The sequence below is a fragment of the Lagenorhynchus albirostris genome, chromosome 7 (genome assembly GCF_949774975.1).
Source record: "Lagenorhynchus albirostris chromosome 7, mLagAlb1.1, whole genome shotgun sequence".
NCBI lineage: Eukaryota > Metazoa > Chordata > Mammalia > Artiodactyla > Delphinidae > Lagenorhynchus > Lagenorhynchus albirostris.
Window position 1 is genome coordinate 89,612,271 of NC_083101.1, and position 24,170 is coordinate 89,636,440.

The 24,170-nt window shown below is 51.7% G+C and overlaps 1 protein-coding gene and 1 long non-coding RNA gene across 17 annotated transcripts; one reads left to right on the forward strand and one right to left on the reverse strand.

Annotated features, from left to right (window-relative positions):
• Positions 1-7,923: 7,923 nt before the first annotated feature.
• Positions 7,924-22,425, reverse strand: CARD19 (caspase recruitment domain family member 19). Of its 16 annotated transcripts, none has more exons than XM_060155457.1 (7): positions 21,620-21,749; positions 12,615-12,669; positions 11,617-11,837; positions 10,058-10,211; positions 8,799-8,858; positions 8,481-8,552; positions 7,924-8,190 (listed from the first exon to the last, which is right to left on the reverse strand). In XM_060155457.1, the coding sequence occupies exons 1-7, from the start codon at positions 21,722-21,724 to the stop codon at positions 8,075-8,077; spliced, it is 783 nt and encodes a 260-aa protein (XP_060011440.1). In that variant the 5' UTR covers positions 21,725-21,749; the 3' UTR covers positions 7,924-8,074. The 16 variants fall into 16 exon arrangements, 15 of the variants coding, with proteins under 15 accessions (XP_060011440.1, XP_060011444.1, XP_060011434.1 ...); XM_060155461.1 differs by having other exon boundaries at positions 11,695-11,837; positions 21,620-21,739; XR_009541650.1 differs by having other exon boundaries at positions 8,123-8,190; positions 10,054-10,211; positions 21,620-21,765.
• Positions 22,394-23,908, forward strand: LOC132523799 (uncharacterized). Its single transcript, XR_009541651.1, has 2 exons — positions 22,394-22,784; positions 23,330-23,908. It is a non-coding gene; the product is annotated as an uncharacterized LOC132523799 (long non-coding RNA).
• Positions 23,909-24,170: the final 262 nt, after the last annotated feature.

A 24,170-nucleotide genomic window follows, 5' to 3' on the forward strand; every position in this document is an offset into this window, starting at 1 on the left:
CACATTTCCTGCAGTTTGCATGCCCACACAGGTCCCTTCTGCACCCACAGTACTGGCTCACCTTGTGGCGGTGCTGGGCACTGCTGGTCAATTGGGCCAAGGGGACTGAGGAGAGTGGGGCTGGTGCTAAGCAAGCCTCGACCCTGCAGAGGCACCAACAAGGGCCAGGTGCTGTCTCGGGGGGGCCTTGGGGCCACATCTCACCTGGCTGGGCCCTCCAGCTCCCTCAGTCCACCCTGTGGCCTCTAGGGCCTGAGCCCTCACTCTCTGCCCCCTTGTCACCTCCTTTCTGACTCCTGCTGGCCCCACCCCCTCATCTCCTTGAGGCAGCAATGCTCTTACTTGGTCCTCTCTAGGTGAGATACCTGAGAATCCCCTCCAAGCAACTGGAGCCCCGCGTGGGGATGCAGCCCCCAGGAGCTCCTAAGGCCCCTCCCCCATCACTTCTCTTGCCCTCTCCACTCTGAGCCTGGGGCAGCTCCAACACCTTGTTCCCTTAAGACATTCAGGTGACCCCACAGACTCTTCTGTGGGGCTGAAAATTCAACTCTGCACAAAGTGATTGATAAACAGGAGTGCTTCTGGATGAGATGATCTAATCCTGGGCTTTACTTTAAATAAATAATCCAGGAAAAAACATAGGGAAATGGATGAAATAAGATTGAAAGTGCTAGTGGCTGCAGAGCTGGGGCCACGGGGCCAGCTCTCTGCTCTTCTGAGTGTCTGAATGTCCCATAAAGAAGGTTTTTAAAGGTGATCCACATATGGGATGAGGTCCATGAAGAAGCAAGACCAGCAGGTAGGCAGTGGGTGGACACATGTTCCCAGAGGATCCAATGAACCTGGGGCCACCCCAGCCAGAGGGGTCAGATGCAGAGCTGTGCAGGTGGCTGGGCCCAGGGAGCAAGTGGTACAGAGGACCACCTCTCCTGCCGCTCACTATGAGCACATCTTACCTTGGCTGTCTTGTTATTGCCAGGAAGCAGCAGAGGTCAGGCTCCTGGCTGTGAACCTTCCCTACCACCTGGCCCTCATGGTGGGTCCAGGATGGTGTCCGGGCCCATGCCCCCAGGTCCAACCCTGCCCAGGGCCCAGCACAAGTGGATGCTGCCCAGCACCACGTGCCTGGTATAGCCTGGAGCAGTCTGTGGCTTGTGGTGTGGGCTGGCTGGCAGCCACACCAGACGGATGCCAGCCTGTGTGGACCATGGACGTGGCCAACAGATGGCCTAGTTCCTCCTTTGGCCAGGACAGGAAGCTGGCCCAGATGTGGCCAGAGAGGTTAAGCCCCAGATGGCTGGACTGGGTCCCAGGTCACCAAGCCAGGCTGGCCTCCACGGGTGCTACGGGCACTGGGGACAGGGCATGACAGTGGGTGGGTCTGTGCATCCCAGCCCCCTACAGCCCCTACCCCAGCTGCTGCCCCAACAGGTACACATGACTGCCCCCCCCACCTGCCCCCCCACCAGCACCCAGGCTCATGCCTCTACAGTTCTGGCCCCCTGACCCTCACTCCAGATGTCTTCCTGTCTTAGGGCCATGGCACGTGCTGCTGCTCTCTCGGGTCAGGGCTGTGCCCTGAGGTCTTCCCCACTGGCCCTCCTGACCACCACTGCTGGTCACTGTCATGGTGGGCCATTTGGGTTTACTCTGCCTTTGGGGCCATTGGCTAGCATCACTGCCCACAGTGTCCCCCTGGGGCCCATATCTGAGCCCTGACTACCCCTGCACCGTCTGGCCCAAGACCAGGGCTGCTCCCTGAGAAGGAGGGTCCTGCCCACCATCTCCCTGAAGGCTGAGGGAGCTCTGCCTGAGCTGGGGGAGGAGGTGGACCCCTACTCATACTTGCACTTCTATTTGGTCTGACCTGGCTCTCCCACTGGTTGCAACCACCCACAGCCTATGTCCCCAGCACTGTGTCTGACATACAGTAGGTACTTAGTAAACATCTGCAATAGATTCACTCCTCCTCAAGTTCCGAGCCCTGTGCATGTGTCACAGTGGCCAAGGGATGGACAGAAAACCGAGGCCCAGAGGGCGAGTCAGGGCCAAGCCAGACCCAGGGGGGTGTGACAACCCTCAGGGAGTCCTCCGAGACCCTAACACATCCACTGCTTGTTAACTACCCCCTCTGCCCTACCATGCAGCTGCCCCACCCGGGGACACTTCTCTGCCCTCCCTGGGGATGGCAGAGACCCTTAAGGAATAAGAAGCAAGGAAACATACGTGCCAAGTTGGGGGACTCCACAGAGGGACACACAGGGAAGTCAAGAGCCGGGGAGCTCTCAAGACCGATGCTCTGGGACCCAGGACTGGGAGGGAGCCCCAGGAAAAGACAGGCTGTGGTGCACGAGCCCTGAGGCCACGTGAGCTGGGGCTGGCCTTGAAGGAGTGTGGGGTGGTCAGTGCAGGGGAGGGGGCAGTCATGCAGAGCTTGTTGAGCAAGCTCTGGGGGGACTGTGTGCGTAACCTTCTTACTGTAAAAGATAGATGATGACGGATGGATGGATGACAAAAAGATGATAGATTGATGGACAGATGGATAGATGATGATTATAGATAGATAGATAGACAGATAGATGATAGATAGGGGTAGGGATAGATGAGTCATCCCCAGGTCACCCCTGGCAGAGTCACCAGATGAGGAAGTAGCTCTGTGCCAGTGGAAGCCCAAACAGGACCCCTCTGTCCCTCCGGGAACCCTTGTTCTTGTCTCCTCATTTCTCATGTCCCCTGCATATGTCCAAGGACACCACAGTTTATTCCTGCCTGGCTCAAACCCTGGGAGTATTCTAGGTCCATTTCACTCTACAGGTTCTCCTTCCCTGACTCTTCATCCCCACTGTCCACCCTTCAAGGCCATGGCCCACTTGACCTGGGTGGGGGGAGGACAGGGTAAGTCGGGGGGCTCTGAGGAAGGTAGGCCAGGATGGGATGGGGGCCAGTGGACCAAGAAGGTGGACTTTTGCTGCAGGATTGGGTCCTTCCTCCTTCCCACACCTGCCACACCCACCTACCCATTTCCCTCCCCTCTCTCTCAGGCACCTTCTCTCCCACCTGCCTTTAATTGAACTTAGTTCCTCTTTTCTCACCACATTATTTATAAAAATCAAGGAGCTGAATGTTTTAACATTTTTCTTCCCTTTCTCTCAAGTATTTATTTCATGGGAAACTAAGCTAAGCTGCTGGACCTGTGTGTGGCCCAGGGGACATGCCCCATGGCAGCCCCCTAGGCCCTGCCCCAGCCCTTGGTGTCCTCAGAGGGGAGACGGGGCTCCAGTCCTGCCTCCAGGTGGAATGAGAATTGAGGTCCCAGCTGCCACGTGGCCAGTGATGAGGAAGGGCCCCTGCTCCGTGCTCCCAATCCCCCATCCAGTCTACAAGACTGGGGTCCCAGAGCCCATACAGCAGGGACCTGACCCAGCGCTTGGTCAGGCCTGGGGTTTATGCAGAGGTTTTGGGGGCACAGGGTGAGCAGTATCTTCTCTGAGTTAGTCCACAGAGCACTGACCTGGCGGGAACTGGATATAACAACCCCGGATTCCAACAGTGTCAGCACCCACACCTGAACCCTGTGCCCTCTCCCCAGAGGGAAACCCTGCATTGTGCAAATTGCAGTTGCATTTCTGGTTCCACAAACACCAGCCTGTGACCTCACCCGGCCTGAACCACATCACTCTGGCAAGAGTATCTAGGGCCCTAACTCCCTCCATCACAGGTCCACTACTCTTCACACACACACCTCCTTCTTCACAGACACACTTCTCCCAAATGCCCGCATCACTTCCGTCCCTCCCATACTCCTCACACCCTCCCTCATTCCTCTCCCTACACATGGGGGTTCTTCCCCACCCCAGGCAGACTGGAGATGGGACAGTCATCCCAGCACTGTGATAGCCAGGATGAGGAACTACTCTTTTCTTACTAGAGTTTTTGGGGGACTTTCCTGATAGAGATGGCATTTTACCAAAGACCCAGGTTGAGTAGATGGGGGGTGGAGGGCGGATGGTTAGTAAAGTGTTCCTGCTGAGGGAAGAGCATGTGCAAAGGTGCAGAGGCATGGATCATGGGCAGTTCCAGTTGTTGAGGTATGAAGGTGGGGACGGGGGACAGAGGGTCAGGGGGCCAGCAGGGGAGACTGTGGCCCATGGTGTCTTTCACACCCTGATGGACTTAATGCATTCCACGTCATGGTCACTGACTGACAAGGTGGTTGGCAGGGCGTGGCCTCATGCGGGGAGGTACTGTGCCTAGACATGGATGCCCCATTGTTCTACCTCCCTCAGTCCCAGCCCAGGAGTGCAGGCATTGTATGGCAGCAACCAGCCAGGGGCAGGCAGATGGTGGACGGGCCTGGCTGCTGGTCTGGGCTGTTGTCGCAGACTTCAGCTGCAGGCACGGAGTCCAGGCACAGTCGGGGAAGGGGCCGTCGAGGCGGGGATCCACAGAAGGGTCCAAGAACAGCCTGAGCTCGGGGGCTGCTTTGGACCTCCAGGGCAAGGCCTTGGTAGGTCATGGATGGAAGGAGAAAGTCAGCAGTCACAAGAAGTAGCCCAGCTCGAGCCAAGGGAATAGGTGTCCTGGACTGTCACAGCTCACCAGACGGGTCCTGAGACCTGGGACAGGCACTCACCACCCCCCACTCAGGGGATGGAACCCTGCCACAGGGTCTCACAGGTCTCGGGGGGTGGACAGTACCCAGGACTTCCCTGCCATAGGCCTGCGGGGCCTGTCTCTGGGATGTTCCCTCAAAGGTGCTGTCTTAGTTCGGGGCTGCTATAACAGAGGCCACAGACTGGGTGCTGTATAAACATTTATTTCAGGGGGTTGGAAGGCTGAGATCAAGGCACTGGCTTATTCAGTGTTTGCTCTGCCTGCACCCTTCACACAGTGGCCTCATTTACTTTTACCCAGATGTCTCTATCACCTACAGTCAGGCGTCTGTCACCTTCACCCAGTAGTGCCCTTTACCTAGTTTGTGTCTGTCACTTTCACCAGGCATGTGTCACTGTTACCCAAGCGTGTCTGTCAGAGAGCAGGACAAGCATCAAGAATACCCCAGGCGGGCTTCCCTGGTGGCGCAGTGGTTGAGAGTCTGCCTGCCGATGCAGGGGACACGGGTTCGTGCCCCGGTCCGGGAAGATCCCACATGCTGCGGAGCGGCTGGGCCCGTGAGCCATGGCCACTGAGCCTGTGCGTCCGGAGCCCGTGCTCCGCAACGGGAGAGGCCACAACGGTGAGAGGTCCGCGTACCGCAAGAAACAAAAACAAAAACCAAAAAACAAGAATACCCCAGGCATCTGCCCAGGAAGCAATTACCCTCAGAATCAGAATCCTGCTGGCTCACAATGGATGGAGGGGCTACAGACTGGACAGGACATGCTGGGCTGGGCCTCAGGGGTCTGCTGACCTCGAGAACCCCTGCCACCTTCTGAGCTCAGAGTCTGGAGCAGGTGCAGGGACTAGTCCCCCGGTCTGGCTGGCCAATCGGGAAGGTGGCCTCCAGTGTCTCTGCAGCAATAAGAGCCAGTTTACATGGGGAACTGTCTGCAAGAGACCTGGAGTGCGGTGCACATTCACAGCCCTGAGGAGGCTGGAAGGGAGTGGGCACGTTCACAGCATCCCTAACCCTGGACCCTGAACAAAATCAAGAGGAACCTTCACGTGGTGCGCAGCCATTGGGGGATCCGTTCAGCCCATTCAGCTCAGGGTGGCACCTGTGTCCTCCCCACTGAGCACAGACAACTGCACTCCTTTCACCCAATGGGAGTCTGTCCCAGAGAGAACATGCATTAGCTATGCCTTCCAGCAAAGTGGTAAATTCATGAAGCAATTTCCAGAGAACAGTACTTGGAACAGTGCTATCCAGCCTAGGATATCCATGCTCAAGGACAGGTCCCAAGGTTGTGTCCCTTTTTACAGATGGGTAAACTAAGGCTCAGAATTCGGAGACACACACCCACAGCCTGCAGTGCAGAGGTGGAGGAGCGAGTGGGAAGCTGCACTGTCCCAGGCTTCAGGGCAGAAAGGAGAGCTCCTATGCCTGGCTCTCCCTTGCCCTGGCCCTCACTTTAATGGCTGGGCATGCAAATGAGTGAACTAGCTCACGAGCTGGCTGAATGAATCAGCCAGAGACCATGTCCTGAAGCTGATTCCTCTGCCTCCCATCTTGTTTCCTTCCCACATGCTCTGAGAGACTAAAACCTGGGAGTGGAACCCCTCCTGGGGCCCCAATGGTAGCGTCGTTCCTGGAGTCAGGCTGTGGGTTCCTCCGGAAACCCCCTATGGAAAATGCAAGCTCATGATGATTCTTGGGTTGACAAACATAAGACTTCTGTTTCCCCAAAGAGGCTGGAGAGGGACGAGCTGACAGGGTGGGGGCAATGGGGAGAGGAGCCCATCAGGGGCCAGGCCCAGGCCCTGGCAGCCCATGCCTAGTGCGGTGCATGTGTGTATCTGAGCACTGTGCACGTGTGCATGTGCACACTTTTCGTGTATGTGTGCATGTATGTTTGTATGCCTGTGTGTGCACGTGTACGTGTGTGGGGAGGGCACTCTTGGCAGCTGTGCGGTCCTGGGCTCTGAGCTTCCGCTCCCTCATCAGTAATGAGGGTGGTGACAGGGGTCCACATAAAAGACAGGTGCCAGACAACCACAGCCTGCAGGAGGGTAGTAGGCACTGGGGACGTGGCTCACAGGGCCCCCAGAGCCAAAGGCAGAGCACACTCTTGGACGTGTACACTCACCCTCTTGTGTCCACGAGGGACATTCCCATGACAAGATCCTGAGCCGGAGGCTGGCAGGTGAGACAAATAGGTACAAACACCCTGGTCAAGGGGACAGGCCCATGTCCCCAAGACAAATACAGGGGCTCAGCTCTGAGGACAAGGTGCTGGGTATGGCCAAACCCCAGGCTGTTGGGGGAGGGCATGAGGAGCCAGAGCCCAAGACTTCAGATGGCACAATTACATTTTTCACCTCTAAAAGTTCTAGAAGTTTTTGTGGACTCTTTTTTTTCTGTCTCAACCTCCTCCTCACCTGGGATCAGGGACAAGACTTTGTGTTCATTTCTAGGCTCTGACCATACCTGTGTCAACTGAACCCTCCCCAGACCCGCCAAGCGCGGGTAATCACCTCCCGGGGGGAGGGGCTCCATCTCCAAGATAGTAGTAGTATGAGGGGCCACGAGGGCCCAGGATCTGGGTGTTGGCTCTGGTGACTGGACAGAGACAAGGGGGATGATAGGGGAGGGGGTATCTCCTTGGGACATGTCACAGGAAGGGAATGAAGATGGTGGTGGAGCCCCTCATGCACTGGGTCTCCCCCCTTTCCTGGCTGAGTGATCTCTCCTTTCAGTCTTAGATTCTTCATCAGGAAAGCAGGGACAGCAGCCCACCTCCTGGGGCTGCTAAGAGGAATCAAATTAACACATGCTGGCACTAGGTATCATGAGGCATTTGGTTGGCGCCCCTCCATGGCCCAGGGCTCGGGTAACAGAGCAGCCCAGTGCGCCCTGTCCATCCTCATCCTCGCCACCTGAGGCTGAGGGCTGGGGAAGGAGGGAAGATGGGCAGGGGCAGGTGTGGGGACCAACAACACCCAGGCAGGGGATGGCAGGAGGGGTTCAAGGTAGGGAGTTCTGGAGAGAAGTAGTGGAAGGTGGCCAGGGAGGGAGGGAAGGGGAACACGTGGCAGGGGATATCTGGAGGTGGGCACTGGGGGACACAGCAGGGGTCATCTGGGGCAGGTAGCCCACATGGAGGGGTGAGGCCCAGGCCCACAGGGGTCTGAGAAGGCGGCCTGAGCAGGACCTGGGTCTTGGGTTGGACTCGGGAAGCCAAGAGCCCACAGGGTCAGCCCCAGTTACACATGCTGTCATGTCTTGTGTTGGAATCATCTAGAAAACACTCCTGAGAGAAGGGATAAGACTCAAACATTTAATATTGTTGAGCACCTTTGTACAGTGAAGGTAAAGTGCTGGTTACATAAGTTATACACAGTGAGAAATAAACACTTAGAAAAGCCAGCCAGCCCCAGGGCAGCAAGCAGCCAAGGTGGGCAGGGAGGGGATCGGTCAGAGCCCCCCCAGGTCATCTGTGAGGAAGGCCAGCAGGAAGCGGCTGACGTGCCTGTCGACGATGACAGGGGAGAAGCCCAGGACACGCCTGGCCCCTGGCAGCACCTTGGGGTCTGGAAGACAAGGGGGTCTCAGAACCCATCGAGAAGGTGCCTTCTCTCAGCCTCATGGCATCGCCAGCCCCACACCTGAGTGATGTGGGGTCCCCATGCCGAGTGGGCCTGCTTGGCACTGGCTCCCCACACAGGACCTCGACAAGGTCAGCATGGCAGGAAAGGAACCGCAGGACTGCCACGCTGGGCCACAAGTAGGGGGCCTCAGGTGTAGGCCTCCGTCCATCCGGCAGGGCTCTGCCCCATGGTCTGGAGAGGACTGGGCTGAGGCTTGGCCAGGCAGCACCCACCTGGGGGACAGCAGTAGACGAGGAGTGCCAGCCCTGCGGCCAGGCCGAGACAGGTCAGGAAGGCCACGGGTCCTGGGGAGAAATGCACGTGAGCAGCTCCCCGAGCCCAGGAGGGCGGGAGGGGTCCAGAGGCCTCGAGGGACAGGCTCACACCCTGTGCTGGGGTCAGCTGGGCAGGGACACACCCAGTGAGCACCCTGAGGGGGTCTGTCCAACAGGAAGCCAGGAACGGAACCCGACTTGGAATGGAGAAGCCCCCAAGGCAGAGATGGAACCTTGGGTGGGGGAACAGAGAGAAGGGACATGGGAGGCGGTTACCCCTGTCACTGAGCTCACGGCCTGCGGTGCCCGAGTCTAGCTCTGTGCAATCTGAGTTCTCTGGAAACAAAATCACAGGGTGCAGTTAGTCATGGGTGGGCCAGAGGGTAAGGTGGTTGCCCCGCCCTCGGGAAACCAAGGGGGCTGTCGAGCCCCCTCCCCCAGACCACCCAGGCCCCTCAGGTTGTGCCGGTGCTAAGCCCTCCAGGCTGTGTTTGGGGTAAGTCAGCGCCAGAGAGGGAACCCTGCACAGTTTTGTGTCTTCTCCTTTTGTCCACTTCATGAGAACTTGAGGACCATGGAGTAGGGGGTTCATTGTTCCCTGGCAACCACAAGGCACCAAACACAGCGCAAACACCTGCCTGTCCAAAGTCTGATGATGTTGATGTGAGGGCAGGACGCTCTTTCCCTTTCCCCAGACCCCACTGGGGCTCCCCCTAACCAGCCAGCTGCCAGACAGCCCTGAGGGCACCCTGGTAGGTACTTGACTCCAGGCAAGCTGTGTGGTCCTGACCTGTGGTGACAGGACCGTCCCATGCTGGAGCTCAGGGCCCAGTCCTGCCAGCCTGTCCTTGGGGGCAGGGACACTAGCCCCAGGTCCAGCCGAGTGGGCTGAGGCGAGCCACCTCTTCCCTCCTGGCCTCCAGCCTCTCATCCGAGGACTGAGGGACAGTAGCCACTCCTCCTGGGGACCTGGGTGCAGAGGCCTCAGGACTGAGCTGCCATCCTCGCTTGTACCTTCCCTGCACCCAACCTGGCAGCCAGAGGACCCATCGGGGCTCACAAGCCTCCCGGGCCCACAGGCCAGACCCTCTAAACCAAAACACATGTGTCTTGGACCAGCCATCTGTGTCAGAAACTGTTCTACAGAAACAGCCATGCCATGAGGATCTACCTGGGCGAAAGTGGACACAACCTGCGTCGTGGGGGTTCGGGGGGTCAGTTCACTCAAGGCTGGTACAGCCTACAGCCGTGAGCTATTTCTGATCAGAAGTGTAAGGGTTCCCAGATTCATTAGATTACAGAGGGAAGGGCAGAGCTGCATGCAAGAGATGCTACCTTTTGTGTAAAAACTGGCACAAGAAAAAGGGAGACAGAGGGACAGAGAGACAGAGACAGAGAGAGGGAGACGTGGGGACAGAAACATCTATATTGTCTGAAATACTCTGAGGGCCATACAAGATGCAACCAGAGGGCAGTCTCTGGTGAAGGGCTGAACAAGAAGATGCCGAGGCCTGGGGACTGGGACACGCACTTACGCAGGGCGTGCCGGCTGGGCAGGCAGCTGTGCAGAGGCTGGGCATGGATGTACAGGGCCCGGTAGAACTCCTGGCAGTCCCGCTCACCGCTCCGCTGCAGGTGGCCCAAGAGGTCGCAGAGACGCACTCGCAGAGATACCTTGGGGTTCCGGAACTGGAGGAGGAAGGGGCACAAGACAAGGTCAGGCTGGAGCACTCTGGGCTCAGCACCCAGCACCAGCTTCCTCAATGGCTGTGATACCATCTAGGTGCTTGGAACATGCACGGGGAGGTAGCAATTGCTACCACAGCCTCATGCACTCCCATGTGGCACCCAAGACTGTGCTGCATGGCCACTAAGCCTTGCACTCCCACTGGAGGCCAGGACACGTCAGCAAGAAAGATGGCGGTGACATTATTCCAAGTGTGGAAACTTAGTGGCTTGCTGACTTGGTTTTCCCATTTGTAAAAAGGGAATAATAAACCCACATGGTAGGGTCATTACAGGGAATCTCTGAGGTAATGATAATTTCTAGTTTACACTCTACAGGAATGTGATTCAAGTTTTAAAAAATAAATCAAGGATTAAGGAGAAAAAAAGGTGGCTTTTTTGATGTGGTTGACTGAAAAATATGTGGTTGTAAAGGTCAATGGACAGGGTACTTGGCATTGACCCCCAGAACCTGGAGGCCATGGCTCGGTGCTGCCACCTGGTGGTGGTGTACCATGCTACAAGGAACTAGAGTCAAACCACAAAGGTACAGAAACTGCAAAGCAAAGGCAGATGTGCAGCAGAAGCCATGGGTACCTATGAGGAAAGGAACTGTAGTTTTGTGTGTGGAGGAGTTTCCTTTTTCTCATGTAAACATATGAGCTTTTCAAATTGTTTTCTTACAATGAATGTGTATTCGACTTTTAATTACAAGATATAAATTTGAGCCCCTACATTTTAACTCACTGTACTACTTCTGTAACTTAAGCAGCATCTGGGCCAGTAGCAGGGTCCGTGTTGATTCTAGTTCTGTTGAGGATCAATCCCACCTGTCCCTAGGAGAGACCCCAACCCTCCAAATAGCTCTGCACGTGAAACTGTTACCCTGTGCCAAGGCAGGAAGCTCAGGTCCAAGAGGAGAAGAGCTCGCTCAGTCACCCAGATGGGAGGCAGGTCCTGCACCCCAAAGCCCCGGCTGGTCTCTAGCACCCACCCCCAGCCCCACGGGGGAGCCAGAGAAGTGGGTGGGGCGAGCAAGGAGCACCCACTCTCACCCAGTGTCCCTGAATAGGATGGGCCAAATTACACCCAAAACGTTTGCCCACTTTGAACTTTTGGAAGATTCAGAGTGAAGAGCCCTATGGCACTGGGTAGGGCCTGTCTGGTATCCCTGATCCCCTCCCACCCCAGCACTCCCCCTGTTCCCCCTCCCAGGTTTGTCTCATGTTGTGGCATGTTATCACATGTCTCCTGTGATCCTCCCAGCATTTCTGGAAGGGGCCAGAAGGCCTGATGACAGATAAAGAGACTAAGGCTCAAAGAGCTGATGTTCTGGGCCCAAGGTCACCCTAAGGAGACAGGTTTTCACCTCCAAGCTGTCCTGCCCCCCGCTTCTCCCAGCCCAGAGAGGAAAGGGATGGAAAAGCAGCCTCAGGTTCCTTGGCACCTTTTCTGCATCCTTGTTGCTGAGTATCTGGGGGTAGTAGCGGTTCAGCTGGAGGATAATCCTGTCCACCTGCTGCTCACTCAGGCGCCCAAGGCCTGTGAGGAAAGGCATGTCCTGGACCAGGCGGTCACAGTAGGTCTGCTCTGAAACAGAAGCATAGAACACAGAGGGAATGAGCCAGCTCAGCCCAAAAAGGGGGTGGCGAGACCCACACACCATGATGCAGCCATGGCAGGGACCCCTCGCAGCAAGGTCCCCATGCCCACCGAGAGGTGTACCAGCTGTAAGCATCTGGACAACTGCTGACATCCCAGCTCACGCACAGCCCAGAGTTCCCCCATATCACGCCAACACCCTTGCCAGAAAGTGGGGTGGGTGGGTGCAGTGATAAAGGTTCAGAGTGCTCAAAAGCAGAGCAGAGCCTCTGGCTCCTATCTTTTACGCCTGAGAGCTTATCGCAAAAAAACTCAGAAGGGCAAAGAATCTGCTGTCTGTTGGGCCCCCTCAGTGCCCTCTGGAAATAGCCAGGCCCGAGGAAGGGCACGGGCAGCCTGGAGAAGGCCCAATCTCGAAGCTCCTACAATCGCTGTTGTTGTTTGGAGTGGCCTGTGCTGGCATGGCCACCAGACACAGTGTATCTGCAAGGCCTTGAGAAGCTGCCACCAACAGCAGACCAGCATGCTTGCTGCCCAGGAGGCTGGGGAATGCCTTTTCTTTTGTTTTTTCTTTCAGAGTCACCATAAAGCATCACTGTTGCACTATCTTTCCCATTAAGAATGTCCCTTAGAATGACAAGTCTTTAAAGGCAAGGGGTGGGGAGAGGTTGGTGGGCAGTTGACAAAGAAATCTCTGAATCTCTGAGGGAGGGTCCCAAGTTCCTGCAGCACTAGCTGCCTGAACAAGTGCACCACCTTACCTACCTGTGGCAGCTTGTCCTGTTTCCTGGTGGACCCAGGGGATGGGGGGTAGGCAGAGCTGTATAGGAGGAGAGTTTTTGTATGTGACTGAAGTTAAGTTGGTATCAATTCAAATTAGATAGCTGTAACTTTAGGGTATTATGTATAATCCTCATGGTAAGCACAAAGAAAATGTCCATAGAATATACACAAAAGGAAATCAAAATGTGTTACTACAGAAAATCAACACAAAAGACGGGAAGAAATGAAGGAAAAAAAGCTATGAGACATACAGAAAACAAATAGCAAAAAGGCAGAAACAAGTTATCCCTTATCAGTAATTACTTTAAATGTAAATGGATTATACTCTCTAATCAAAAGACTTAGATTAGCAAAGTGGATTTGTAGTATCATGATTTATAATAAGAAATATATATTTGATCTTTGTCCCAATTCCTGGCACACAGTTTCTAAAACCCAAGGAATTTCCTAAGTGATGAGAGCTGTGAAGGTGAAAGGATATCTTTTGTTACTCATAACAAGCCCCTTCCAACCTCATCTGACTTTGTATTAATGAGGTGATTTTGGGAAAGCCCCTAAATAACCACAGGGTGGGAGCTGATTGCCAGTGGAACCGACCACGTAATTCGAGGGGTGGAACTTTCAGTCCTCCCCATCTCACTTCCCCCTGCAATGTCTGGGGAGGGGAGAGGGGCTGGAGGTTCAATCAATCACCAGTAGTCAATGATTTAATCAGTCATGCCTACCTAAGGAAGCCTGCATAAAAACCCCCAAAATGGGGTTTGGAGCACTCTAAGTTACTGAATATGTGGAGGTGCTGAGAGGATGGCCTGTCTGGGAGGAGCATGGAGCTTCCATGCTTTGCTTCTCACATGCTTTGCCCTATGCATCTTTTCCATCCGGATGCTCATTTGTATCCTTGAAATACCCTTTGTAACAAACTGGAAATAGTGTTTCCTGAGTTCTGTGAACTATTCTAGCAAATAGGGTCACAAGGAGAGGGTCATGGGAACTCTGATTTATAGCCAGTCAGTTAGAAGCACAGGTGACAACCTGGATTCATTATTGGCATCTCAAGTGGGGGCAATCTCGTGGGACTGAGCCTAAAGTTAACCCATGGGATCTGACACTATCTCTGGATAGATGGTGTCAGAATTGAATTAAATTATAGGACTCCCAGTTGGTGTCCACCAAAGAACTGGAAAATTGCTTGGTAGGGGGAAAAACCCACACATTCCATAACCAGAAGTGTCAGAAGTATTGAGAAATATAAGCGTTGTATGTAAGAGTAGAAGAGAAACAGAATTTTTTCCTCTCAGGATTTAAAAAACATGATTTAACTATATACCGTATTCAAAAGACTCACTTTAGGTCTAAAGACAGAAAAAGGTTGAAGGTGAAAGAATGGAACAAGATATTCCATACAAATAGTAACCAAAAGAGAATTTACATTGCTATACTAATATGAGAAAAAAACAGACTTTAAGGCAAAAGCTGTTATGAGACAAAGAAGTACATTATATATTAATAAAGTGATCAATCACCAAGAAGTTAGAACATATATGCACCAAATACCAGAGCCCCAAAATATTTAAAGCAAACATTGGCAGAATTGAAGGGAGAAATAGAAAGCTTTATGATAATAGCTGGAGACTTCAACAGACCACTTTCAATAATAGAATAACCAGACAGAATATCAATAAGGCAGTAGAGGATGTGAACAGCCCCATAAACTAATGATACCTAACAGACATAGACACAACACTCCACCCAACAGTAGCAGAATATACTCTCTTCTCAAGTGCACAGGGAACATTATCCAAAACAGACCACAAAACACAGTTAACCACAAAATGTGTCTTAATATATTTTAAAGGATTGACATAATAAAAGGATCTTTTCTGATCACATGGAATAAAGCTAGAAATCAATAACAGTAGGAAAACTGGAAAATTCACAATTATGTGGACATTAAACAACAAATGCATCAAAGAGAAAATCACAAGATAAATCAGAAAATACCTTGAGAAAAATGAAAATAAAAATACAGCATACCAAAATTTAAGGGATGCAGTGAAAGCAGTACTGAGAGGAAAATTTACAGCTATAAATGTACATACTAAAATAGAAGATCTCAAATCAATAACTTAATGTTACATCTTAAGGAACTAGAAAAGGAAAAGTAGACTAAACCCAAAGCTCGTAGAAGGATGGAAATGATAAAGATTAGAGTGAAGATAAGTGAAATAGAAAAACAATAGAAAAATAGAAAAACAAAACCAAAAGTTGGTTCCAGAAAAATCAACAAAATTGGCAAAACTTTAGCTAGATTAACAAAGAAAAAAAGAGAGGAGATTCAAATTACTAATATCAGAAATATTACTATGAATTTTACAGAAATAAAAAGGATTATAAAAGAATACTGTGGACATTTATACCAACAAATTGGACAACCTAGATAAAATGGACAAATTCCTAAAAACACACAATCTACCGAAGCTGAATGATGAAGAAACAGAAAATCTGAAAGGACTTATTACTAATAAGGAGATTCAATCAGTAGTTAAAATGGTCTCAACAAATAAAAGCCCAGAATCAGATGGCTTCACTGGTGAATTCTACCAAACATTTAAAGAACTAATACCAATCCTTCTCAAACTCTAAAAATAAAGTTACCATATGATCCTGCAATCCTACTCCTGAGCATATATCCGGAGAAAACTCTAGTTTGCAACCCAATGGTCATAGCAGCACTATTTACAAAAGCCAAGACATGGAAGCAAGCTAAATGTCCACTGACAGATGAATGAATAAAGAAGATGTGGTATATATACATACACAATACAATATTACCCAACCGTAAAAAGAATGAAATAATGCCATTTGCAGCAATATGGTTGGACCTAGAAATTATCATATTAAGTGAAGTAAGTCAGAGAAAGACAAATATCATATGATATCACAGTTATATGTGGAATCTAAAAAAATGACACAAATGAGCTTATTTACAACACAGAAATAGACTCACAGACATAGAAAACTTGTGGTTAGCAAAGGGAATGGGGGAGATAAATTAGGAGTCTGGGATTAACATATACACACTACCAAATATAAAACAGATAAACAACAAGGACCCACTGCATAGCACAGGAAACCATACTCAATATCGTGTAATAACGAATAACGTAAAAGAATCTGAAAAAATATATATGTAGGGGGCTTCCCTGGTGGCGCAGTAGTTGAGAGGACGCCTGCCGAAGCAGGGGACACAGGTTCGTGCCCCGGTGCGGGAGGATCCCATGTGCCGCGGAGCGGCTGGGCCCGTGAGCCACGGCCGCTGAGCCTGCGCGTCCGGAGCCTGTGCTCCGCAACGGGAGACGCCACAGCAGTGAGGCCCGCGTATCGCAAAAAAAAAATAAAAAAAAATTAAAAAAAAAAAAAAATATATATATGTATGTACATATGTATAACTAAATCACTTTGCTGTACACTTGAAACTAACACACACTGCAAACTAACTATATGTCAATTTAAAAACTTAAAAAAAGGAATAAAATACTTAGAAATAAATTTACCCAAGGATGTGGAAGACTTGGACACTGAATCTACAAAACATTGCTGAAAGAAATTTTAAAAGACACAAATAAATGGAAAGACACATCCCATGTTCATGGGTTGGAAGACTTAATATTGTGAGGATGACAATACTACCCAAAGTGATCTAGGAATTCAGTGTAATCCCTATCCAAACCCCAATAAATGTTTTTTGTTTTTCATCCTAAAATTCATATGGAATCTCAAAGGACTTTTATGGCCAAAACTATCCTGAAAAAGGAAAGAAGGTGGATGACTCATACTTCCTGATTTCAAAATTTACCACAAAGCTACAAGAATCAAAACTGTGGTACCAACATAAGGACAGACATATAGAACAATGTAATAGACTAGAAAGTCCAGAAATAAACCCTACTTTGAGTGGGAAAAAAAAGAGTGAAGACAACCCACAGAATGGGAGAAGTATTTGCAAAGCATGTATCTGATTAGGCATTAATATATACAGAGAGAGGAGATAAAAAGAACTCCTATAACGCAACAACAAAAAATCCTATAAAGTAACCAATACAAAAATGAGCAAAAGACTTGCATAGATATTTCTCCAAAGAAGATGTACAAATGACTACTAAGCATATGAAAAGATGCTCAACAACACTAGTCATTAGGGAAATGCAAATCAAACTACAATGAGATACCACTTCATACACATTAAGGTAAAATAAATACATGGAGAGAGAGGGAATATGAATATGAGGATGAGGAGAAATTGGAACTCTCATGCATTACTGGTGGGCATGTAAAATGGTATGGCCACCATGGAAAACAGTATAGCTATTCCTCAAAAAGTTAAACAAATACTTCAGCAATTTCATTCCTCAAAAGAACTGAAAGCAGAGACTCAAACAGGTATGTGCACACCAAGTTCAGACTAGCATTATTCACAAAAGCCAAAAGGTAAAAACAATCCAACTGTCCACAGACAGATGAATAGAGAGACAAAATGTGGTATACATACAATGGAATATTATACAACCGTAAAAGGGACAGAATTTTAGTACATGGATTTGACAACATGGATGACTGTGAAGACATTATGCTAAGTGAAATAAGTGAGACACAAGAGGACAAACGTTGTATGATTCCACTTACATGAACTATCTAGAATAAGCAAATTCTAAAGACAGAAAGTAGAATAGTGATTACCAGAAGCTGAGGGTAGGGGAGAAAGGGGAGTTATTGTTTAATAGGCACAGAGTTTCTCTTTGGGATGATGAAAAGTTCTGGAAATGCATAGTGGTGACAGCTTCACAACATCGTGCATGTATGTAATGCCACTGAAATGGTTAAAATGGTAAATTTTATGTTCTGTATATTTTACCACATACATACATATAAAGGTGAATGGATAATATGTTAAACTGTGGTTCAGTTTAGTAAGTTACAATGGAATATAATTCAGTGATAAAAAGACCTATGAAGTCACAAAAAGACCTATGAAGTCACAAAAAGACATGGAGGAAACTAAAATCATTTTGCTAAAGGTTAAAGAAGCCAATTTGAAAAGGCTATATACTATATGATCCCAAGTATATGATATTCCAGAAAATGCAAAACTGTGGAGAACAGTCAAAAGATCAGTGGTTGCCAAGGGTTAGGGAAGAGGGAGGGATAAATATGTAGAGCACAGATTTTTAGCCAGGTAAAACTACTTGTATGATACTGTAACGGTGGACACAGGACATTATGAATTCTTCAAAACTCATGTAATATACAACACAAGAACTTTAGTTAGTAATACCTGAAGTTATTAATATTCTATCAAACATACCACACAAATGCAAGATGTTAATAATACAGGAAATGGGGTGTGGGGACCCTCTGTGCTATCTGCTCAATTTTCTATAAACTAACTATGTTTTAAAAATAAAATCTATTAATTAAAAAGAAATCCTATTTGGAAATTCCGTAGCTGAATTTTAAAGAAGGAAAATGAGAGTCACAGAAAGCAGATGAATTCTTGGATTGGGTGGGGTTCCCTGGAAAGGAGCATGAAGGAACTTTCTAGAGTGATAGAAATGTTCTGTCTTGATTAGGCCTGGGCTGGTTGTTCCATGGGTGCATTCATTAGTCAAACTTATATAATTATTCACTAAAAATGAGTGTATTTGTAAGTAAATACTACCTCAATAATGTTGATCTTTTTAAAATAGGGTCATTGAGGTGGAACAAGTGGGGCCCCTTCCCTGATTTCTTCCATGGGGCCAACTCAACAGACTGTCTTTCTCTCTCCTCCTCCTGGATGGTCTTTTCTCCCCCAGAATATGAATTTCTATCTTCTGATTCTCCGAGCCTCTGAAAGTCAACCTTGAAAATGGACTTGTCAGCAGCTCCAACTTGGTGAAGAAGCCATGGACAAGGAATGCAGAGAGACCTGCCACCACCACACGGCCGGACCCTCCTGGCCACCTGGCTTCAGCACCTACAACCTCTCTGATTAAAAAGTTAATATTGGCCATAGTTCATGGAGTGTGCCCCAAGCTTGGGCATTCTGTGGGCTCTAGGCATACAGATAATCGTCATTCTTCCATCAGCTCTGCTACACAAGCATGACTACCACCCCTATTTTCAGAAGAAGAAACTGAAGCACAACGAGTAGGCTTATCTAAGACCTGCCTAAGACCTCAACCAGCTAGGGAGTGATGTATCGAGGTCAGGACCCAGGCACAGCACAGTGTTGGGGCCAATTCTTGACATCTAAATTTTCTGCCTCTCTAATCAACCTACTAATTAACTATGCAATTAGCTGCATCATGTCTGTTCCTGGCCAAGCCATAGGCTGTCTTGCCCAGCACTACCAGTGTGTGCACGTGTGCATAGTGCCAGCACACACTAAGCACTCACTAAAGAGTTTGGGAATGAATGGACGTAGGTCCAAGGCTCAAGGGCAAGGGCTGTCAGTGGATGCTGGCCAGCATCTTGCAGTGGCTCCTCCTACCCTGCAGGCTGCTAGCCAGGTGGGGCCTCCATTGCCTGCAGCTGCCAGGCACGATGGAATAGCCTGGGGGCCAAAGCTCTGGGCTCTGCTGTGCGCTGTGCACACCAACCACACCCAAGCAGCCATTCAGAGGCATGAGAAAGCACAAGAAAGGAAACCACTTTGGTCCCAAGTGCTGATAAACAGTCCCAGACAGTTTTTACAGGACAAAGGAAGAGGAATGCTCTGGCATAAAATTCACCAGACCTTCACCAGCAACCTCTGCTAAGCCCTACCTCCCCCATCATCTTGCCCTCCTGGCAGCACCACAACCATGGACACCACCGCCCACCCACCAACCTGTTAGCCTGGCTTGGCAATAGAGGCCCTGTGGGAGCTGGCCTCACTTGCCCTCACCGGGCCTCCCAGGCCCCTGAGCCATTCCTGCACAGCAACCCCCAACTGCAGTGTACTGCCCAGGATTCCCACCCTTGGCACAAGAATACCTGTCCCTGTGGTTTCCGCCTGGCTAACTCACGCTGACTGCCCTCCCGCCAAGAGACCTTCCTGAGCTCCCCTGCCGCCCCACCCAAACCAAAGTCCAGATGCTTGGACCGCAACCTCCCCTCCCAAATTGAATCTCCCAGAATCCCCTCCTGTCCCAGTGCCCAACGTGGCCTCAGGCATGGAGTTGAGATGGCACACTCCCCAGCACACCACAAGGCAGGGACTGGTTCTGCAGCAACAGCAATTGCTGCAGTGACACTCGGCCAGTGCTGGCCCTGAGCAGACGCATCAGGCCCCACACACTCCCTCTGCAACCCTTTGTAGAGGCCCCAGAACCAACACAAGACAGTTTCCTGTTGGTGCATGGAGACAGTGAGCCAGAACTTGAGGCCCGCAGCCTTGCAAGCCTGCCCATTTGACCCTCCCAGGCCTGTGCTCTCTGGGCCCTAGCTCCCCATACCAAAGATGAAGGGCTCTGAGGGAAGAGGTCTCTAGAGGCCCAGGACACAGAGATGGCAGGGAGAAAGGGGATTGATGGGCCTGGGCAGGGTCTAGTCCTGGCTCTGCCACTGACTGCCCTAGCAGTCTGGGGCACCTGCCCAACCTGACACTTTATTTCCTCATCCACACATAGAGATATTCCACTTTTCCCCATACAGCGGTTCTCAATGGGAAGCACCTGATGCAAGACCAGGTGCACAATAGGTACAACAGACCCTGGAACAATGCAGCGGTTGGGGGCGCAGATCCCTGAGCAGTCGAAAATCCACACATTACTTTACAATCAGCCCTCCATATCCATAATTTTGCATCCAAGGATTCAGCCAACCTGAGGTCATGTAGTACTATAGTATGTATCGAAAAAAGTCCACATATAAATGGACCCTCACATTTGAAACCTCAAAGGGTCAACTCTACTCAGAAACAGCAGCCACAGATAAAAAGAATTCAGAGAGATGACGGGAATGCACAGCAGCTGGGGTCTCTTCTGGCTAAGGCTGGGACACTGGTGTCCTGGAAATCACCAGGTTCCTGCCCATGAAATCCTATTTGTGTGCAGGACTCAGGCTGGAACTCCAGTGAGTTCTGGGGAGAGAACAGGGACTTCTGGGGCCTTCCTGGCCCCATGGGCCACCCCTAGGTAACTTCTACCTCATGAAGCAGCCTGACCATGCTGTCATGGGCTCTGTCACCAGCCTGTCTCTCTCATGGAGCTTCTCCTACAGGGAAAGGTCCATAGGGAAGGGTCACCCTGCTCAGTTAGGGTCAGGAAGGTGGTGGGCAGGTCCCCACTCCAGAGAGGTCCTTGGCGGATGACTGGGCTGGAGAACCCATCCAGGGAAAAGAAGGAGGGACTGGGGCAGTTCAGTATGGGGCACAAAGCCTTCGGGGACCGAGTCGGTATCCACAATTCCCCTGGGCCTGTCGCTGGGCAAGGGGTGCAGCCTGGGAGGCACCAGAGTCCCATGGGTACCACACACTGCCCAGGTATGCACCACCTGTTGGGCATTCTTCTCAGGTAGCTGTGAGGACGGAGTGTCTATATTTCCTGATAGAAGCACAGTAGAATCATTTTTATTTTCACCTCCCACTGTCAGGCCTCAACCCTACCTCCCCCACCCGCCCATGCAGCATCTACCCACCTACAGACGTGCACTGGCCGCTGCCCTCCCGGAACCACCCACGACGTGGCCCCCACCCACTAGAACCTTCTTCCATGGCCTGACCTGGCCTCAGAACCATCCCAGGACCAGCCTCTGTCCCCCAGAACCCTCTAGGGCCTCACCTGGCCTCGCCGTCCAGACCCCTCCAAGGTGGGGCCCCCAACGCTCAGAAGCCTCCAGGGCATGACGTGGCCTTGCCCAACAGAACTCTCCAGGGCTTGTCCATGGCCCCCGCCCCCAAGAACCCTCCAGGACCCGGAGTGGCCTCGCCCCCCAAGAACCCGGCCCCGGGCCGCGAGCCGGCCTACCGTCGTCTCGTCGACAGGACACTTAGTCACGGGCAAGGTCACTCGCCGCCGCGAGGAGCGGCCCCCGGTGTGGCATCGGGACACCCGGACCCTATGGGCCACCATGGCCGCGCGCCCGTCCCTGTATGGCAGGCACGACCCCGGACCGCTCTCACCTGTCATGGCGGCGGCACGCCGTGCACCCAGCTGACCCGGCCAGTCCCCCTGCCGCCGTCAGTCAGCCTGGCTGTCCGGCCGCTGCCCGTCGACCCCTGTGACGACCGCCCGCTCTTTCCCTGTGAGCCCCGCCCCCGGCATCGTCGCGGCTAAGACCTAACCCCGCCCTCACTGAGCCCGCCCCTTGCCGATAGGCCCAGTCCGTAGCGTCTGCTGCGTCGCCTCGAGGGCTCTAAATCCACAACCCTCACTCGAGCCCCGTTTCCGGACGCGTGGGCTACGAACGCTGCCGAGCCCTTAGCCCCTCCCCTCACTGGGCCCGGCCTTCCGAGCGCCCGGGGCATCGGCTTTGTCACTGCGAGAGCTCTAAACCCCGCCCTCACTGAGCCCCCACCCTCGCGGACAGTAGCTCTGTTGCTGCCACAGTTCTTGAGCCCCGCCCCTCGCTGAGCCCGGTCCTCATCAGTTACTGGGCCTCCAGAAGCCTTAAACCTTGAGCCTAGCTCCCGCCTGCAAGCGGAACTCTCAGCTCCACCTCTCCCTGAGTAACGCCGCTGCTGTCCTGGGCTACGTCACCACCAGATCCCCGAGCCCTGCCCTTTTCCACGAGGCCCCGCCCCCGCGGGCGTCGATGGCGTCGCCGCGACCACTCTAAATGCCGCCCCCATTCTAGGCCCCGCCCCTCCGGCGCTACCTACGTCGCCGCGCAACTCTGAGTCCCGCCCCTCACCCGAGCCTCACCCGGGTCTCTGGCGCAGCCTCCCTTATACCCTATGTTCTCCGTCCTGGCCTTTACCCACTTTGGACCCGTTCAGTCTTGGCCTCACGGGGCGGCCAGGGTCCGGACCTGGATGAGCGCTTCCGGGCACAGTCCACCGTGCCCGTGCGCCGACCCCCCACCCCATGAAGGAACTGGAGGATGGGTGCAGCTGTCGGATGGAAACCCCAAAACTCTTGGACCGACTCGTGGTGGTCACCACGGGAACCATCCCCGCTCCGAACACTGAAAGTGAGTCTGGCCCGCCTTACCGGAAAAGCCCAGCCGGGTCCTACCCCAGTCCGTGGGACAACACGGGCAGTGCCAACCTGGGGCAGGAGGGCTGTATAGCATGACCTGGGGGTGCACTAGGGGAAGTCCAGGACTGCTCGAGGTCCCACGGGCGCCCTCCTGGAGGGGGCCTCCTGCCCACCAGTGGAACTGGCCTCACACCCCCTCCCCCATTACTCTGCATCCCTCATGCTGGGTCATGACTCTGCAGACCAAAAGTGTTGCCTGTGACATCCCAGTAAACATAAATGTTACCCACTATTAAGCCATTAGGCACTGCAGCACCCCCCTTGGGGGGAATTCAGGACGGAGAAAAACAGGATACAGGACCCAGATAGATGAGATGCATATCTAAGGAATAATTTCAATAAGCTCAGATTCTTGTATCTTCCCAAACAGAAAAGCACTAAGATCATTAGCTTGACATGTCTGTTTTTGTGATTAGTAATCTTTTGATATTCAACTACATGGGTTTTTTGGGGTTTCTTTGTGTTTTTTTTCTTCAGCAAAAACTCTTGTGTATCCTGGCTCCTGTCAACTGGAAAAAGTGCACAACCTAAAAGTTGAGAATTATGTTTTATTTGGTAGACTTTCTGAGGATTTCAAGCCTGGGAGGTAGCCTCTCAGATAGCTCTGAGGGACTGCTCCAAATAGGTAAGGGAGGCGCCAGGATATATAGGAGTTTTGCAACAAGGACCAGGTAGTTGGGACATCAAAAGATTACTGTATAAGACTTCCCTGGTGGAGCTGTGGTTAAGAATCCGCCTGCCAATTCAGGGACACAGGTTCGAGCCCTGGTCCGGGAAGATCCCACATGTAGCGGAGCAACTAAGCCTGTGCACCACAACTACTGAGCCTGCTCTCTAGAGTCCGTACTACTGAGCCCGCACACCACAACTACTGAAGCCCGCACGCCACAGCTACTGAAACCCCTGCACCTAGAGCCTGTGCTCGGCAACGAGAAGCCAGTGCAATGAGAAGCCTGTGGACCGCAATGAATAGACCCCACTCACAGCAACTAGAGAAAACCCGTGCGCAGCAGCCCAAAAATAAATAAATAAATAAAATTTATGTTAAAAAAAAAAGATTACTGTTTGTTAAAGAAAACCAGGTATCTCAAGTTGATGAATTTAGTGCTTTTCTTTGTATGGGAAGATGCAAGAGTCTGGGCTCATCGAAATCATCCCTTTGATGTGCACCTTACCTATCTATGGCCAGTATCCTTTTCTTTCCCATCCTGAGTCCCCTGACGGTGCACTGCTGGGATTGGCTGCAGTGGCTGAGGGTTTGGGGAGTAAGGGGCAGTCCGTTTGTCTGCATCCTGAGTTCCCTCAGCGCTCTCCATAG

Bases quoted from the DNA above. Each gene is read 5' to 3' on its own strand.
- CARD19 (XM_060155451.1), bottom strand. From the start codon at position 21,724: ATGGTGGCCCATAGGGTCCGGGTGTCCCGATGCCACACCGGGGGCCGC. The intron at 10,212-11,616 runs GTGAAAACCTGT...TTCCTCCTCCAG, and splicing joins GGGGGCAGGACAGCTTGGAG to TTCCGGAACCCCAAGGTATC. The intron at 8,191-8,480 runs GTGGGTGCTGCC...CTTGTCTTCCAG, and splicing joins CGTCTACTGCTGTCCCCCAG to ACCCCAAGGTGCTGCCAGGG.